General features: G+C 33.6%; 1 protein-coding gene across 25 annotated transcripts in view; it reads right to left on the reverse strand.

Annotated features, from left to right (window-relative positions):
* LOC129755407 (gamma-aminobutyric acid receptor subunit alpha-4) overlaps window positions 1–17,706 on the reverse strand; it is a 706,839-nt gene that overhangs the window by 112,830 nt on the left and 576,303 nt on the right. For 11 of the 25 annotated variants that reach the window (XM_055751878.1, XM_055751872.1, XM_055751889.1 and 8 more), the window contains one exon: window positions 13,404–13,478. The exons of 7 other annotated variants lie outside the window; for them this stretch is intronic. In XM_055751878.1, coding sequence (XP_055607853.1) covers window positions 13,404–13,478 — 75 coding nt within the window. Of the gene's footprint in view, window positions 1–3,169; window positions 3,323–13,403; window positions 13,479–17,706 lie in introns of all 25 variants that reach the window. 7 more of the 25 variants (XM_055751892.1, XM_055751890.1, XM_055751881.1 and 4 more) reach the window with 2 other exon arrangements.

Consider the following 17,706-nt stretch of genomic DNA (forward strand, 5'->3'; position numbering starts at 1 on the left):
AGTCGATTTGGGGTCATTTTGGAATTCCTTAAACCCTGGGGTCTATAAAGCTTCGTCTTGGTCCAAAACTCAACCATGATTTTTTGCAAAATTTTTAAGTAACGTTTATCTGATTAAATTTGAACTTTTAGGTTTGTTTGGGAAAATTGAATATTTTGTACTGAAAAATCAACATCATTTTTGTTTCGTCTGTGGAACCGAACCAGCTTATGGTTTTTGTGCCAATTTATAAAATTCCTAAAGAAAATTTTCCGCTGAACAACTTTGTCGAAAACCGTTACTTCGTATTTTATTAAGAAAAAAAGTTATAAGCTGTTCAACAGGGGTATGTCTTTTCGCATTGATTAACAATAAATTCAATTGACATCACTGCTTGAGCCTCGCGGAGTGTTGCATGGAAAGCAGTCACGCAATACCTCGCTAGGCGCCCTGCAGGGATGTCAATTGAATTTATTGTTTATCAGTGCGAAAAGACATACCCCTGTTTAACAGCTAATAACTTTTTTTCCTAATAAGATACGAAGTTACAATCTTGGACAAAGTTGTTCAGCGGAAAATTTACTTTAGGAATTTTATAAATTGGCACAAAAACTGTCAGCTGGATCGGTTCCACAGACAAAACAAAAATGATGTTGATTTTTCAGTACAAAATATTCAATTTTCCCATACAAACTTAAAATTTCAAAATTACTCATGTAAACGTTACTTAAAAATTTTGCGAAAAATCATGGTTGAGTTTTGGACCACGACGAAGCTTTTTAGACCCCAGGGTTTGAGGAATTCCAAAATGACCCCAAATCGACTCAGTCTACTGGACATATCATTTTCCTTTAAAAACTAATTAGGAGGTGTTAAAAAAACAACACTGCATTTAAGAACGTGAAAAATTATACAATAAATGGATTTTTTTAACACTTTTTTAGTTTGAAATCATTGTATTGCGTTTCTTAACGATCGATAATTATAATGATCTCCATAAATGTAGTATTTTTAAAGGTTAAAAATTTATTTGGGGGCTGCAAACCCCGTTTTATAAACTTTTTAAATTTTGTTTTACTATTCCAGAAAATTGAAGTTTGATAATAAATGTTAATATCACAGACTTAACAAAATTGAAAAACAATCGTCCTTTATCGATGATTGAAAAAGTTTCATTGAAAAATGCACCATAATGCAACTTTTCAACAAAATGGTTTGAATTTCACTAAAAAAGATCCTGTTTTTGATTATGAGTTAATATTTACGGATTTCGCGCAAAACCGACACGGAGACACGGAGAGGCATAACTTTCTCAGAATTCATTGAAACTTTTTGGGCATAAAGATCTTACCTAGTAAAGCCATTTGGCATACTTTGTAAAGCAACTTGGCATAGTTTTCTTAAAAATTATCTTTACTAACATTTGAAAAAGGCCGAATGTTTCAGCTAAAAATATTATTAACAGATCAAAATTTACAATTCCCACACAAATGTGGTTCATGAGAGAGTTTTTAAAAAATGATTAAAGTTTTGTGTAAAAATATTGATTTTTTTATTTGAAATCCTACACTGAGCAAAATGCATTTAAAAATGTGATATCGGAATTTGTTGAAACTTTTTTTCTTAGCAGGGTGATAATAACACATACAAGTCGTCCTTTTACATAGCATTTTGTGCGTGTTTAAGGGAAAAAAAAGTTTTTCTAACAAATAAATGTACACTGAAAATTATAAAAAAAAACATGAACAAATTATGTTTTTTTTTCAATTTTCAGTGTACATTTAAAACCATAAATGCGAAAACTGCTTCATTGAATTGATTGTACTGATTTTGACGAAAAAAGAGCTTCGATTGTTATAATTGATGGTAAAAATAAGTGTAAATCCTACATTGAAAAAAAGCATACTAAAAACTTAAAGTCGATTAAAAAGAACGGCCATCTCAGAATTTAAAGAACTACCTTCTTTAAATATTCCTTGCTTCTTGTTTGCATTATTACTATTCGTCTTGAAAATAAATAATCATCAAATTCTGAGATAGAGTTTTTTTTTGGAAAATTGAGTTTTAGTTTTTCAAATGCATGTACGATTTCAAAATATTTTTTCTAAAAATTAAAACATTTTTCAAAAACTCTTCCATAGATCACATTTGTGAAGGAATTGTAATTTTAGAGTTAAAAGTTTTCATAAAAAATTGGCCTGAAAAGTTTGGCCATTTTTAAATGTTAGTCTAGATATTTTTATGGGAAAACTGTGTATGCTAAGTGCCTTAACAACATGAGAACTATACACACAAAAACATTCAATGAACTCTGAGAGAGTTATGCCAGATACTCCCCCTTATTCTGCGCCGCGCGTGAGGTGACGATAGTCGAATTACCCTAGTCACCTGATTCCAGTAGTCGCTTTAGGTGAGAAAAGTCTTTTAGAATGAACTTTTTAAGTTCTTATCCTAATCTAGTAGTCAGCTGGGCATAAACCTCTGTCACATCGGCTTCGGGAATAAGGTGACAAGATTCACGTGACTCCGACTCGACTCGACTATCGTCACCTCACGCGCGGCGCAGAATAAGGGGGACTGTGTCGAGTTGGCGCGAAATCCATCTTTGGTTAGTCAGTTATGTTTCTATTTAAAAGTTAGGTTTATTTCGTATTTAACGGAAATAGTCATGCAGCGTTTTATCTTCTACTGGCTACTGGCAAGCTACTTTTTATCTACTTGGTGCTGAAAACAAATTTTTAATTGAAAAAGGAACAAATCTAACTACTTGGGGAAAGTTAAGGAACTGGAATATATATAAAAAAGCATGACTTAAACCAAACTGGAAAGCCAAACCAATCTACAGTTTACCATTTGTGAAACAACTGTTTCGGTGAGTGTGTGCAATAGTGTTTTGTATTGATTGATTCTTATTCACTAAAATCTATCAGTTTTTTTTCTATTCGTTGATCGATCCCGAAAAAGAGACATTATTTCCGATACTTTCAAACCTGCTCAATATTTGTTCTTACGATTTGACAAGCTTCGGGTGTGGACTCAGACCAAGACCTGCTATTCTAGAATGGCAATCGAGATGGATTCGATGAAGGAGGTGCCGAAAATGGTGGTGGATGAATGGAGGCGGGTAATTGATAATTGGGCAAGCATCATTTTTTTTTCGGTTGGGAGGGCGAAGGTTCAAAATCGTTACCTATCATTGATCTGGCCGGGACGGCATTCCACTCGAGCCAGAAGGTGATGAAGGATGACGTCACCAGTATGATGCCGGGAATGAATACGGTCGTAAAATAGAACGCTCGATCTCTTGTAAATATTAAATCCACTTTCAGACAACTGTAATTTCCTACATACATTGAATGATTTATGGTTTTTATATATAGTAGCATCACAGTTTCAATAAGGAAGAAAATAACGCGGTTAAATTTGATTGAAAATGGATCAGTTCCTGGTGATGGGCGAAAAGTGGTTCGAAAGTGGAAAGAAACTTAAACTGTAACTCGAAAACTCAAACGGGACGAAGTGGAAGCCTCAATTTTGGGGTAAACCTGATCTGAAACGACTAGAGGATGGAAAGAGAAGAAGGGCTGAACTGAACAAACATGATTGAATCACTAGATTTTTCCGAAAAAATCTCTGAAAAGTTGAAATAAGGAAGGATGAAACACAAAAGTGAGTTTTAAAAGTCAATGTTTCTTCAAATGATTATATTTCCAATGGTAGGTATGTTTTTGTTTGTTGTAATAAATAGCTATTTCAAAAGTGGAGAACCAATTAGTGAAGAATTGCAGGAGAAATTTTTCGTGATTTTATTTTCTGTTGAACTGCCGAAGCTGATTTTAGCTTAGAATCTAAATGAATTATTTTAATTTTTATTTTGTATGCCAAATTATAAGACTTTCTGTTGACATCGATCAATTCTATCCATTATAAGGCACAGCCTCTTTCGGTTTTCTATCTGCCATAAGAATGATTAGTTCAACGACAATTGCTTTAAGATTTTTTACGATTTGTAAACGATTTTTTGTTACTGATTCAATCATTAAAAGTAGGGTAAACAATAAATCAAGGCTGATAAAAACCGGACCGAGGATATGCCTAAATGTTGAAAATAAATTAATCGATTGAAGAAAGCTGTCTCCGATTGTTGCGATAAATTTTCTTTACTGTTAGTTGGGAGTCAATATTAGCTTGCTATCACCTGAGTGTAGGTTTGGTTGTTTGTGCACTTGTGTTGGTGCGATGTGCAAAAAGCTGTGAAAAAGTTGTGAACATGTTGCTCTTTACCATTAAGTGCATCGTGTTAAGCAAGGTCTTGTCTTTCATATAAAAGCCTTTAAAATTCTAAAATATTGCCAATTCGAAGCATAGATAAGATTGTAATTGTTATACTTTAATGTCTGGGAAGCTAGAAAGCTATTGCCAATGGTGCAAATTTGAACTCAAAGTTTTATAAGGTTTTTATAAACGAAAAAGAACTTACACTGGATGATCATAACTTGAAACATAAACAAACAAAAACTGATTGGAGGAAATATTTTGGATTAAGAAGCCCTAAATAATTGTCTGCCGATGCTTGAAATGGTTGTCTGGGTTTTTTATTTTTAAAAGTGAAATCAGTCGAAAACATTTCACTGAAATTTTTCTCTTCTTTTACCTTTATCGTTTAATATGTTGAAACATCTTTTGTTTGATTCATTAACATTCCTCTTTCAAGTACCATATAAAATCATTTCAAAATACCGTTTTAAAATGTCATTCTTCATATTCAGTGGGTTTAATTATAACTATTATTCAATTTTATCAAAATGTAGGGGAGAATGAGGATACTTGATCCAAGGGGATGCTTGATTCCTAAGCTATATCTCAAAACTGGAATGTTTTACAAAGATCAAATGTTCTAGAAAAATGTGCCAAAATGAAGCAAAGTAACTATGCTTTAAGCCCAAACAAATTTAACAAACATACTTTTTGAGTTATTACACATTGTTTATAAAATTTCATAAAATGTTGCATGAAGATCTTTTAATATCAATAAAAAATAATTCTTACATGAAAAAATGGTAACAAATCTATTCATTTAGATTTGTCAATCGTTATGGTATAATATGGTATAACTGGCTCTAAACTATTGTACATAGAAAGGTTTTCTAAAATGTTAATTTTGGGCTTAATTGATTCCTTGAGTTCAAAATGGTTTATCTTTTTTCAGAATAGATTGTGATCATAGCTAAGTACGAAATTACTATTTTTTTATTAAAAAACTAATATTTTTCCTATAATAATTTCGTAAGAAAAATTAAAAACATTGATTTTGTTTAAAAATTAAAATACAACGTCTTTACGTATTCAATTACTATAGAGCTGGAGATACAATTTACGAATACTCTTTTTCTGACACTTATAAATGGTGAAAAAGAATTTATATGAATCAAAACAATCAATGGACCTTGAATCTTTCGATTTTGTTTTTTTTCAAGGGTTTACGCATCCTGAATAAAAGATCAAGTCTCCCATTAATTTAAAATATCACCATTTTTTTTGTCCCACCAGAATGCTTCTAACTCATCAACGTGATCAACTATATTTCTAGATTTTGACGCATAGAAACTTGAAATCACAAGCTTTCAGAAAATTAAAAAGACGACGAAATGCTAAATTTTTCCATAAAGATATGGTAGAAACAATAAAATGGGAAAAAGTACCCCCATTCTCCCCTATTGGTTGAAAAACAGTAATTAAAAATTACTTCTAGATAATTGAGGTGCAATTTAAAATTCCTAAAACCGTTTTTTTACAAATTTTAAAATAAACCTTCATAGCACTCCGAAATCTTAGAAAAAATTTCAAAAAGTTCTTTGCACAAATTTTAAGATATTCCAATCATTAATGCAAGCAATGTTCGGAAAATCGCTCAAGAAAAGCAATCAGGAATGGTTTCTAGCTAGAATGATGCTACCTCCGAGTGCTGTGATACGCACGTATTAAAAGTACCCATTGAATATATGTCGAAAATCAACACTAACTTGATACAAGAAGATATACCATGCCGCATCGGAGGATACCGTTGCTATTCGTCACGTGGCTAATCGACGGTGATCGACATACTTGGTGATACATTTTGAACGTCGCTCCCTCAATCATTCCCGAACGTCTATCCTCGTATCATTGTTGATAATGCTCGTTATTGATACACGATCATTAATGTTTCAAAAGGAAAAATCTGAATTAATACCAGGACCACATGTTCAAAAAAGCTGTAGCACATGCTGGACAGCTCATTGCGGTTACCTAGTCATGATTTTGTCCTTCTAGGCAAAGCAAAAAATAAGATATCATCTGAAAGCCTACATAGATCGCTCAGAAATGATACATATCAGTTATGATCCAAAAGGTTGAAAGTCGTCAAGGAAGGAAATCAGCATCGAGACGTTCGATAGCTGATAGTCGGTGCCCTTCTTTACCACATCATGTATCGCAAAAGTGTTTCAAATACAGAAGCGTCGTTGTCATGCATGATTGTTTGTATGATTTGGTTGAAGAAGGAAAATTTGACTGCTTTGATTTTTTGGCTCTGAATGTAGTCAAGCATGGCTCAGTGAAAATGATTAATTTTCGGAACATTGAATGCAAGTCGACTTAACACAACTATGGATCTATAGATTATTTATTGTTTTGATTGAAGTCGTTTTACCTTCTTTGCGGCATTCGCGACTTTGTGGTGGACAGTTATTGAAAAACTTATACAGTACAAATGTGTTCGATGTTTAATCTTGGGATTGAACTCACGGGCATCGGCTCAGGAGACAACAGACTAGACAACTGAGCAATCACAAGCCCGAAATTGCCTAGAAATGTTTTCTATTTGTTTCCCTAATTTTAAAAAGAGCCATTCAAAGAATAAAACTATAATTTTTTTTATCAATAAGTCTATCACGGATATTTCTCCCTAAAGAATGTGACAAAGATAATTAACTTTATGGATTTTTTTTTATAATAAAAACTTTTAATATAAAATTTCACGATAAATTGACAATGTCTCATATGGATGATCTTTTGAGAAGTTTAAATACTCTTTGTTGCAGCTTTATTAAGTTTGCCCAAATTGTTTTTATTTTGAGACGTAATATGAAGTTAAGCATTTTTTCTCCCAAAGAATTAAAAAGAATTCAATCAATAAAAAAGTTTCGCGAAAAATCAATTGATTGAATAATAGGAAAATCTGATTATAATTGTAAAAAATGCTATTAAATACTCCCCAAACTGACCCGGTGTGATTTGCTACACCTTTTAAAATAAGTTAATATTTTTGTTTCATTTTTTTTTTTTGGTATAATAACAATCAATTTCAGCAGAATTTAAAAATAAGTTAATTTCTTTGTATAATTTTTTAAGGTATAATTTCAATCAGTTTCAGCATAATTTAGAAACAACCATTTTAAAGTTAGCTGCAGCTTGAGATGATTTAAACAAGATTAAGTGAAACATGATCTTTAAATTTGTTTTTCAATATCTGAAATTTAAACTTTGCTTTTGTAAGTATCATGCGTTCTCAAATTATGATAAAATGTATGTTTTGTTGGTATAGATTCACCACCCTCTCCATCTTCCAAAGTAAGGAGGGCTAAAGAACTTTCATAAAAACATTGTTGTTATCTCAATAACGTCTAATGCCACATTCAACTCTATTTGTTTGAAAAGTTTCCGAATTATCCGAAAAAAAAAATAAAAATTCTCAACTCTTATCCTACTACACCCTGGAAAAAAAGTAGGGTCCAAAATTATTCGTGAGCAAACATTTTTGTTCTCTTAAAAAATGTTTGTTTAAAAAATGCTGTATGGGGGCCCCTCCTGCCCTTTGTCCTTTCCATCCTCCATTTCTTGAAGAAGGTAGGCGTTTCTATTAATCATACCCTTTTTTTACCCAAAAACCCTCAACTTCTTAGATAAGTTCTCGAGTTCAGCCAAAATTTGTACAGGAGCCTCTCTCCTCTCTCCTTATCTTCCCCAGGAAGAAGTGAGGGGTCTTAAATAAAAATTCCTCGTATTCCATTTGCGTATTTTTCCAGTTAAGTAAAAAAAAATTCAGGAGCCCCTTCCATCCTGATATTTTTCCACTGGTAGTGTAAACGTAGAGAAACAAAAATTGTATGGAAATCCCCCTCCCCGTCATCTATTTTCTCATTGGAAGAAGCGAGTAGTTCCACATTATCATGTTAATGTTTATCGTATCGGAATATATTTCCATGCAAAATTTGGTTCCATTTGCTCGATTAATTCTTTAATAATTCAAAAAATTGCAAGGCAGTCTTTCCCCCCTTTCTATCTCCCCATTGGAAGAAGGGATGGGTGCAAATATTCAATGAACCATTTCTCGTACCCTAATATCATCCCATTCCAAATTTGGGTCCATGTAACAAGTTCGATTTACAGAGCTATTTTTGTTTCTTTTCTTTGGGGGGAAAATGCTTCACTTCATATTTCGTCACAAAAGCCAATTTGAGCAAACTTCATACAGACTTAACAAATTTTAACACAGCTTCTCAAAAGATCATAGAAATGAAAAAAATGTCAATGTCGAGTGATTTTATATGATAAGTTTTTTTTTAATATATTAAAAACAACCTCGTTAAAGTAAAACATCTTTGATAAATTCTTAATCAATAAAACTTCATAATAGGATTTTTGTACAAAAAACTAATTTTTTTTCCTTATGTGTCTTAATGTTTGTTCTTTTGAACTAAGTTTTTAAAGGTAAGGTGAAATGCTCTTTGAAGCCACTTTCATACCTATTTTGTTCGATATTGAATGCATGAAATTAAAATAAAACTTCTAAACTATGAGTTTCAGTAGATAAATACAAGAGTTTCGTCAAACAACGAAATTCTCTGTATTAATAAAATTAAAATAAAGATAAAAAAATATTTGAAGGTTACTTATAAGATTTAAACGTGACCGATTCGCTTCAGTAAAACAAAATTATACAAAAATAATTAAGGAGGCACTTGTATCCAAGGGGTATAAGTTAAGTTATCCAGAAATATCGGTTTTATCGGGGTTTTCCCGGATATTTGATAAAAAGTTCTGACAACCTTAGTATAAGTGCAAATAGATCGGTTTTGAGTTCACATTTCCAAAAGGTTCATCACATTTCAAACTATATTTCGTGGTTTTTTTGTGTTTGGGGCAAATTATTTTGGATGGGTGTAGAAAAGACTTATCTTGTCGACATAAAAATAGAAAGATGCGTTTCATTTTATTCATGCTTAACATTACACTTTTTGGCGCCCTGGTTCTCCGTATTTTTTACACAAATTATGACAAAATGCCAACACTTAACAACTAAATCATGGCAAAATATCGAAAGGGTTTTGGAGAACTTTCTAAAGCATTAGGATTTAAGGTAATCAATATGCCTGAGAATGATCATTAGTATCTAGATACCTTTACGCTCGAAAAAGAAAATAAATTTACGAAACATATATCGAAAATGGGCGAACACAACATCTTAAAAGCATGTTTTCTCGAATTGAGCGTTAATGCACTTAAACCTAGGTTGCCAGATTTTTTTTTCCACACTTATCTAGGCTGGACAAATTCTGACAATTTTATTTAAAAACTGGCAAATTTCGGGCATTTGAATTCAAAATTGACGACCAGTAATCCGGGCATTCTCCAGGAAAATTTTGTTCAAACCCTGAAAATACTGAAATGAATTCAAGAAAAAAAAGATTTTTTTTTCATATAAACTCAGCGGCAGATTTTAAATCTTATTTTGGGTTTCCAAAAAACCTGACATGGTTATTTTAACAAATCTTGCTCAACAAATTTCGTTTTGGAGGCATAAATTAATGCAAATAACAACACTATTTATCTATTTTTTTTTGTTTTGCCAAATAAAGTGAATATACCTGGATAAGTAAAGTAAATAAATTGGAACAAAATCGAGCTTTTTTCAATAATATCCAGGCAACCGGGTCAGGCCGGACTGTTCCCAAATTTTGTTATAAATATCCGAAAAACCGGAATAAAACCAAGCAAACCCGAAAGAAACCGGACAATCTGACCCATAGGCTCTGAGAGCATCAAACAATATCTGAATAACTGACATAATATCTTAGTTTGGCTTTTATTTCTCCCGGATTATGCATGGACAAATTTTATATAAAGCACCCGGATATTGAGGGGTTTTAAGCAAAATAAAAAAAATCACTTATTTTATTTAGAATCAGTAAACAGTTTTGAAATTACTTGAAAAGCTTATAAAATATAAAATAGCTTTCCAGCAGCAAGCATTTTCAACATAAAACAAAACACCAATGGGATTTCGTCAAAAGATTATTCAGCAGTTTAAGTCTTACTGTAGCTTACATATGCTTGCCAGATTGCCCTTGTTGGCCTGGACTTGTCCGGGTATTTGAAAAAAAAATTGGTAAAAGTCCGGATCGGCCCGTTTAATCGAATTTCAACGAAATTTGTTTGGATTTTGCTCAAATCACCAGCAATATCGGACAAAATTTAACTGAGTTCCAAAATTTTTCTAGTTTGTTGCCCAAAAAACGATACTTTTTAAGCAAGTTTTATCAGAACAATTAAGAAGAGTTTTCTGGAATAAAACAAAAATGGTTTTAAAACTGCTTAAATAATTCAATTGTAAAAAAAAATACAATGTGTATTTCTTCTTTATTTTTTTCAGATGTTCTCGAGTGTTAACCAATTGTACAATTGTAAAAGGGTCTTTAATTAATATTAATAATAATAATAATTGCCCAGATCTTGGGTATTAAATTTTGAAATCAAATGCACGGACTTTTAAAGGTTTTTTGATAAAATCGTGTCTGATTTGTCCGGCATGGAGACGTGCCGAAAAAAATCAAGCAACTTTTTTTTAGTTAAGTTAAAAGCTAACATGTTGTGCATTGAATTATTTCAACTGTTAAGGCTAGAATAATATTAAATTCCTTTTTTGCCATTCCTTCTCCCCTTAGATTTACCCGAAGAAATCCGAAGGGAAAGATAATCTATGTTTAAAATTTTTCATTAAAATTTCGAAAATGTTTTTATGTAGATTATTTTGACAATTACAAGAGCAAAAAATAATAGGTGGCTGATAAAGATTTTCTATTTGTCCCGGTCTTATTTCATCGTAGTATTTAATTCAGCCTGCAATCACTCCAAACATTTCAACATGACATGACAGTTTACTCACAATTCTCCAGATTTTTGTTTTCTTTTAGATGATTCAGACAAACAAATGTCGCTTCTTGTTGTATTGTTTCTATTCTTAAATATCATATTTTCTTTATTTTGTCTTATCCATGCGAAAATATTTATAAAAATCATTGAAAATGTGTAATTAGAACAAAATAAAAGATTTTCTCTGTTTTTTTCCTGAATATAGATCATTATGAAAAGGTTAACACCGGCCCAATTAACAGGATTTCATTAAAAACTGCTTTGATTTTGCCCAGATCATCAGCAATATTGGACAAAAATTAAAACCGAGTTTCTAAATATTTCTAGTTTTGCGTCAAAAACGGAATTTTTTTGAACAAGTTTTAATACAATAATCAAGAACGGTTTCCTAGAATTAAAAAAATGTTTTAAAATTGCTTATGTGATACATATAAAAAATATGTTTCGAGTGTTTTTCTTCTAAATTTTGAAAATGTATTTTGTAAATAATTTGAACAATTATAAGAGCAACAAAATTATATGTGAGATTTTCAAATTTGTTCCGACCTTATTGGATCTTAAAATGAAATTCAGCCTGCATTAGCTTTAAATATTTTTCATGAACTGATATTTTATTTACAACACTCCAAATTTTTGGCTTTTCTTGGAAGATTTCTGGCAAAAATGTAACAGGCAGGAATTTACCCAGCCATGTCATTTCATTTTTTTAAATGTTTTCAGATATTCATATTGTTGAAATAGAAATTTAGAAAAAAAACTGAGAAGTTGGCGATATCACGATTTTAAACAAATCATTAAATGCATTTTCATTCGCAATCTAACTTGAACCAACGCCGATTAACTTCATGCGAATGTTTCTTCTGCTTGTGGTTTTACCTTCTTAAGACGAAAAATTGTGAAGAAACTAGTGTTCTACTTAATGTTGACCGTCAAAATTGAACATATGAATCTCAGGACTAGACCACAGAGGAGGCGATTTATCTGAACTTCCAAAATTAATATAAACTGCATTCCCAGAACTAAACCTTTGATTAAAAAAGTTTTTGGGACCCTCAATGAATTCTTGAAATCTTTAATTTTGCATCACTTTTTTTACACGGATGCACCCTGAGAACCCAGACAAAAGCTTTGTTGGAGACTAAGTAAATTTTTTGTAAGCATTTCGTAGCTGATCTACAGATTTTTTCTAATGCATGTTTTTTCAGATTTTTTTCTCTGAATAACGGAAAAAAATAGTGTTGAATCTAGAAGATGAAGGCCAGTAAGGTGGTGAGATTCATAACAAACACCTTCTCAAACTAGAATTATTTCTTGATTTCGACTACCACTGACATCTCAATTAATGATGACAGTACGACGTGATCTGACAAATATCAAATTGGGTTATTCCACAATAGTTCAAATAAATTGGTCGCAGTGGATTTGCTCATAAAAAATATTGTAGGCGAATATTTTCCGAAAACCATATTTCAGTAACATAATGAGGTTTAGAGAACTATAAATTTTCTACAAATCGGTCGACAGATAAGAAATATAGCGGTTTTAATCAGGAGTGTCAAATTGATACCCCTAGGACGGGTTAAAATTTCTGAGGCGGGTGAAGTTTAAGACATCAGATTGGTTAAATTCTTAGATGAACTTAATTGACACTGACTAAAATAGGTCACTCGACTAAATTTGTCAGAAGTTACCGTTAAGTTTAATTTTAACATTTTAAATTAAACATCTAATTTCATTGAGATATGGTTTCCTTTCAACAAGATCGTTGGCTCTACCGAAAACCCTATCATTAGGCATAAGACAACCATTTCGAGTCATCAAGTTCAACTGTCATTCTCATCGGTGCTTTTTTCGTCTACGTCAAGTGGAGCAGAGACAAATCTAAGGGAGCGGGGGAAAGGTCCAAACATCTATTCGTTAGGAAATGCGACCGACAAAGCAAATTAGGTGGTGCACCATACCAAAATCAAAGTCAGATCCATAGAAAAGAAAATAATCACCAAGAGATACAATTGAAAAAAAAATATCTGAAAATAACAAACAACGAAACCCAAACAAGAGAAATATGAGACAATGCAACTCAGAAATAAACGAGAAAACACAGGAGGACAGCGATTCTTATTATTTATTTTCCGTACGGAAACAGCAATTTTGTTGTTATGTTTATCTCAGATTTGTTTTTGGTTTCATTTAGAGAGGGAAAAAGAATTTGGAATTGTTTTTCTATGTACCTTGCTCCTCAAATCGCCTCTGACACAAATTGCAAAGAAACTCTTCGTCTTCTTCTGACAAAGTTTGTCCTTCGGCTACGCGGAGAGTTCGTCGTTTTTTTTTTGTTCATCGAAGCCAACGAGAAGAAAGGGGGGATGATGGTCATGATTTCGTTTTTTTTAACGGTTTGGTTTAGTTTTTCGGTCGTATATTTGTTGGAATCGGTTTTGATGGGAGGCAAATTTTGCGAACCACACAATTTCGTTGGAGAGTCGCGATGATTTGCGCATTATCAATGGGCAATCGGTTTTTGTGTTACGAGCCGAGAGTTGAAATAAAGGAGAAAAAAAACGGAAAACAATTGGTGCTTTTCAATTCAATGTTGTTTGAATTTTTTGTTTCTTGAAGTAGCAAATTATTTTGCTGGAGGAAGGGGGTTTGCATTTGCTCACAAGGACTTTTGGTTGGTGTAAGAGAAAACATCTACTGAGGAAAAAAGGATTTCAAAAAGAATCTAAAGTAATTAAAGTAAATATAATAAAATTAAAAGCTAATGGAATGTGAATCACTTTAAAAGGGTAGAAAAGAGAAAGTTGTTTGGAAATCATTCAAGCACTTTCACAGAAAGCTTTTGATAACAACATTATCGAAAAGTTTATTAAAATTAACGCAATTAGGATTACATTTATTCGTTTGAAATAATACTCCAATCAAAAATATTCAAAGAAAATAACAAAAAAGGATAATAAAGGAAAGAAACCTGTTTGCAAATTGAAGTAACTTGCTGGAGGACAAAAAATTCTGCCAACATATTTGAAGATTCAAACCATTTATATAAAAGCCAAGACCAAGCGACGTGCCTTTGTTCAAGTTTTTTTTTTCTGTTGCACCATCTTTCGGAAAGATCTGTTTTAAATTTACAAAGGTTTTGTTTTCGGTGATATTATGGTTAAGCGATGAAAGCATTTTAAAATTTCCACGAAAACTAAAGGTCTTAAGACAATTGATGAAAATGATTTGTACACTATTGTATGAGGGTTAATGAATGTGTTCTTCTCAAATGAGCAGAATTTGAATCACATGGCAATAATTTTACAAATTTCTGATAATCATTACAGAATGGAGCAAAACACATTGCAAATAGAGGTCTATTGCTACGCAAGTTTTGACATATCTTAAGATGTATTGAAATATATTTTTCCAACAATTCGAAATATAATTTTCTGCTTTTACGGTTTGAGGTTTAAATCAAAAAACTATTTATTTGAAATACCCGACGTTTCGACCATTTATGTGGCCTTTCTGAAGGGAATTACCTGTCTGCTGTTATTGTCAGTTAATAACAGCAGACAGATAATTCCCCTGGTCGAAACGTCGAGTATTTCAAATAAAAAGTTGTTTGATTAATATCTCAGACCGTAAACAGCCTAAAATTATAAGTTCAAAATCGTTGTAAAAATATAGGCCAACAGTGATGTCAGATGGATTGATTGTTTTCAATGTCAGAAGACATACCCTTATTCCTCAACAAACAACCTTTTTGCCTAAGAAGATACGAAGCAACAATCTGACGTCCCATACCGACTCCTGACTTCGAGAGCCACTCTTTTCTGGAGTAACCTCCAACCCCTGACCTTTTCCTTCAAAATCCACAGCAGAGGAAGGCTTGAATTATTCCCACAACTTCTTTTGTAAGAAAGTCTTATACAAAAGAGAAGGTACAAGTAGCGCCTTCATTTGCTTACAAAACACATGTATCAGGTCAATTTGCGTTCACTTTTTGATAACTTTAAAAAAAATTTGAATAGCTTCAAGACTTAGACGTTCTCTAAAGTCGCTCTTTCATCTTAAAGACAAAAATAGGAACAGTTTATTCCATTTGGCTGACGATTATCTTATGTTATGCGGGTTGGCAAAACTCGAAGTCGAGGTTTTTATGTAAAATTATCAATTCTTCTTGAGGGCACTGCGGAATCCCGAGAGGCCCTTATGCCGAGTTCTCTCGAGACTGATCCCAACTGCCACTATTGATCATTAGACACTTGAGAGCTCAGTTATGCTAGCGATTTCTAGCGCTGATGTTCAGAGCTTATCTCTCATGCTCATACAGCTTGAGGCATAGCTGGGATGTCACAGGCACATTCCAGTGCCTGCACATCACGGACTTCTTCCGACATATTTCTATAGCCATTGCTACTATATGTCGAGTTGCACCTCGGCGTAAGGATCCTTTTACCAAATCAAATCCGTCGGATTCTGCGTAAGTTTTCACTTTGGTTGACGGGATTTTTTTTTCGATCGCATCAGTGAATAACGTCGGCGTATCCTTCATTTGTCGAACCGTGTTTTGGGGTTGAGTTTGGCTGTCCATTTCCTGCTATTCGGAAGGCAATTTTTTTTCTGGAAACACATCCTCGTCCGGATTTTGTTGAACAATAAACCCATGATATGCTTTCTCTAGGGCTAGAGTCACCTGAAGACTTAGTTTTCCTCCGTTGAGCTGGAATGCTCCAGAAAGCTGGATGCAAAAGCTTGCGTCTGGCTCATTACGGAACAGAGATAGTGATCACCAACTTGAACAGATACGATTGCAGTTAGATCGTGCGTTATCAAATCCAAACGCGAAATCAAGCACCTGAGTATGATGATTGATTACTGACTTAGCTTTACTAGCCACCCCAAGTAACACTGATAATTTTGTAAAACTCCTCAAGCCACTTATAAAATCAAAACTTGATCCAGTAGCGTGCTATAAAACTCTAAATGTTACTTGGGACGTCAAGTCTTTTTGAAAAAATAACACCTCCACTGCAGTAGCATGAGTGTTTAGGTAAGCTGGACCTCGCCATTTCTGCGATAGTGTGTGGAAGCCTGGAAAGTAGTCTTGAACAGGTAGTGTAACCTACATAAGCTCTGTAGCGTGCACCAGCTGATCAACCAGTGGATTATTAGTGAGTACTGGACTTTGTCTTTGGTACCGGCTTGCGCAGTTTTCAGGGTTCTGCACATCTCGGTTTCATACTGTACGTCCAACTTACGAAGATAAACTCAAAAGGCCTCGAAAGCTCGAAAATCAAACAGTAGAAGCTACGGATTCCCAGAATGGGTAATCAAATGGTTGCATTCCTACCTGTTACATCGTCATGGATTTATAAATATTTGTGGAATTCATTCTACTAGTTTCGATATGCCGTCTGGTGTTCCACAGGGAAGTCACTTAGGACCGCTTATCTTTGTGATTTTCATTAACGATCTTGCAACTTTCATTCAATCGCCAAAACTACTGTTCGCAGACGATTTGAAAATCTACAGGATCATTGACTCGAGAGTGGACTGTCAAAGAAGAACATATTTGCAAAGAATGTTTGTATACGATATCCTGACAAACACTGTTGACTGTCCACAATTGCTCCAAAGCTTGAGTTTACACGCCCCAGCACGCCGTTTGCGCAACCAAACCACCTTCTGGCTACCAAGAAGCAGAACAGTTTTTGGACAAAACCACCCGCTTAATCGATGTTGTCAAGTCTTCAACGATGTGTCACACTTGTTTGACTTCAATGTTTCCCAATTAATGTTTGAATGTGCAATCCGTGACGTTCCCTAGCTTTAACATAACTTTAATTTAATCATAAGGTAATTTTAATACTCGGTCTGTATGACGGCAGTCAAAGACTTTAATAAATAAATAAAAAAAAGAACCATCGTTTGCTCCCAAATGTCCCGGATGAACCAAGAACATGGTGAGGTAAACATCTACATGAGGCAGTTCCTAACTTGTCTCAGATGCTTCATGGAGTACCACCACCCAGTTTGGACAAGTGGTCTTTCCATTCTGTTAAATTACGGTGACACATTTGAAATGCCTGAGCACGTAGTGTTCAGATGTCCAAGGTTTTAAATAGTACGTACAAAAATGCTAAATCTGAGTCAAGGGCGTCCGAATCAATCAATGAAGCATACACATATAAGTTTTACCTTCTACGCATTCTTTGCTCTGGGCTGTTAGTTTTACCTTCTCGTGGTCGGAAATGTGTCTGCAAATCCGGGGACTGCAGATGTACGGCTAAGGGAACAATCACGGAACCCACTTGAAGCCGTCAACAGATATACCTAATCTGTGTGAAAGAAGTACCTGGTTATTTAGGTACCAGTACTCGGGTGTAAGGGTGAGGGTACTTGAACTGCGGATGCGACCGTAGGGAGTGCGATCGCCAACTCGTTTTGCGTTTCGGGACCTCCTAGACCCGACTCGCAGAATGAGTAGATGCGCAAAGTGTTGACTACTTACATGTCCACACTTAGAGATGTGTCAGGCTCATG

The sequence above is a fragment of the Uranotaenia lowii genome, chromosome 3, assembly GCF_029784155.1.
Source record: "Uranotaenia lowii strain MFRU-FL chromosome 3, ASM2978415v1, whole genome shotgun sequence".
NCBI lineage: Eukaryota > Metazoa > Arthropoda > Insecta > Diptera > Culicidae > Uranotaenia > Uranotaenia lowii.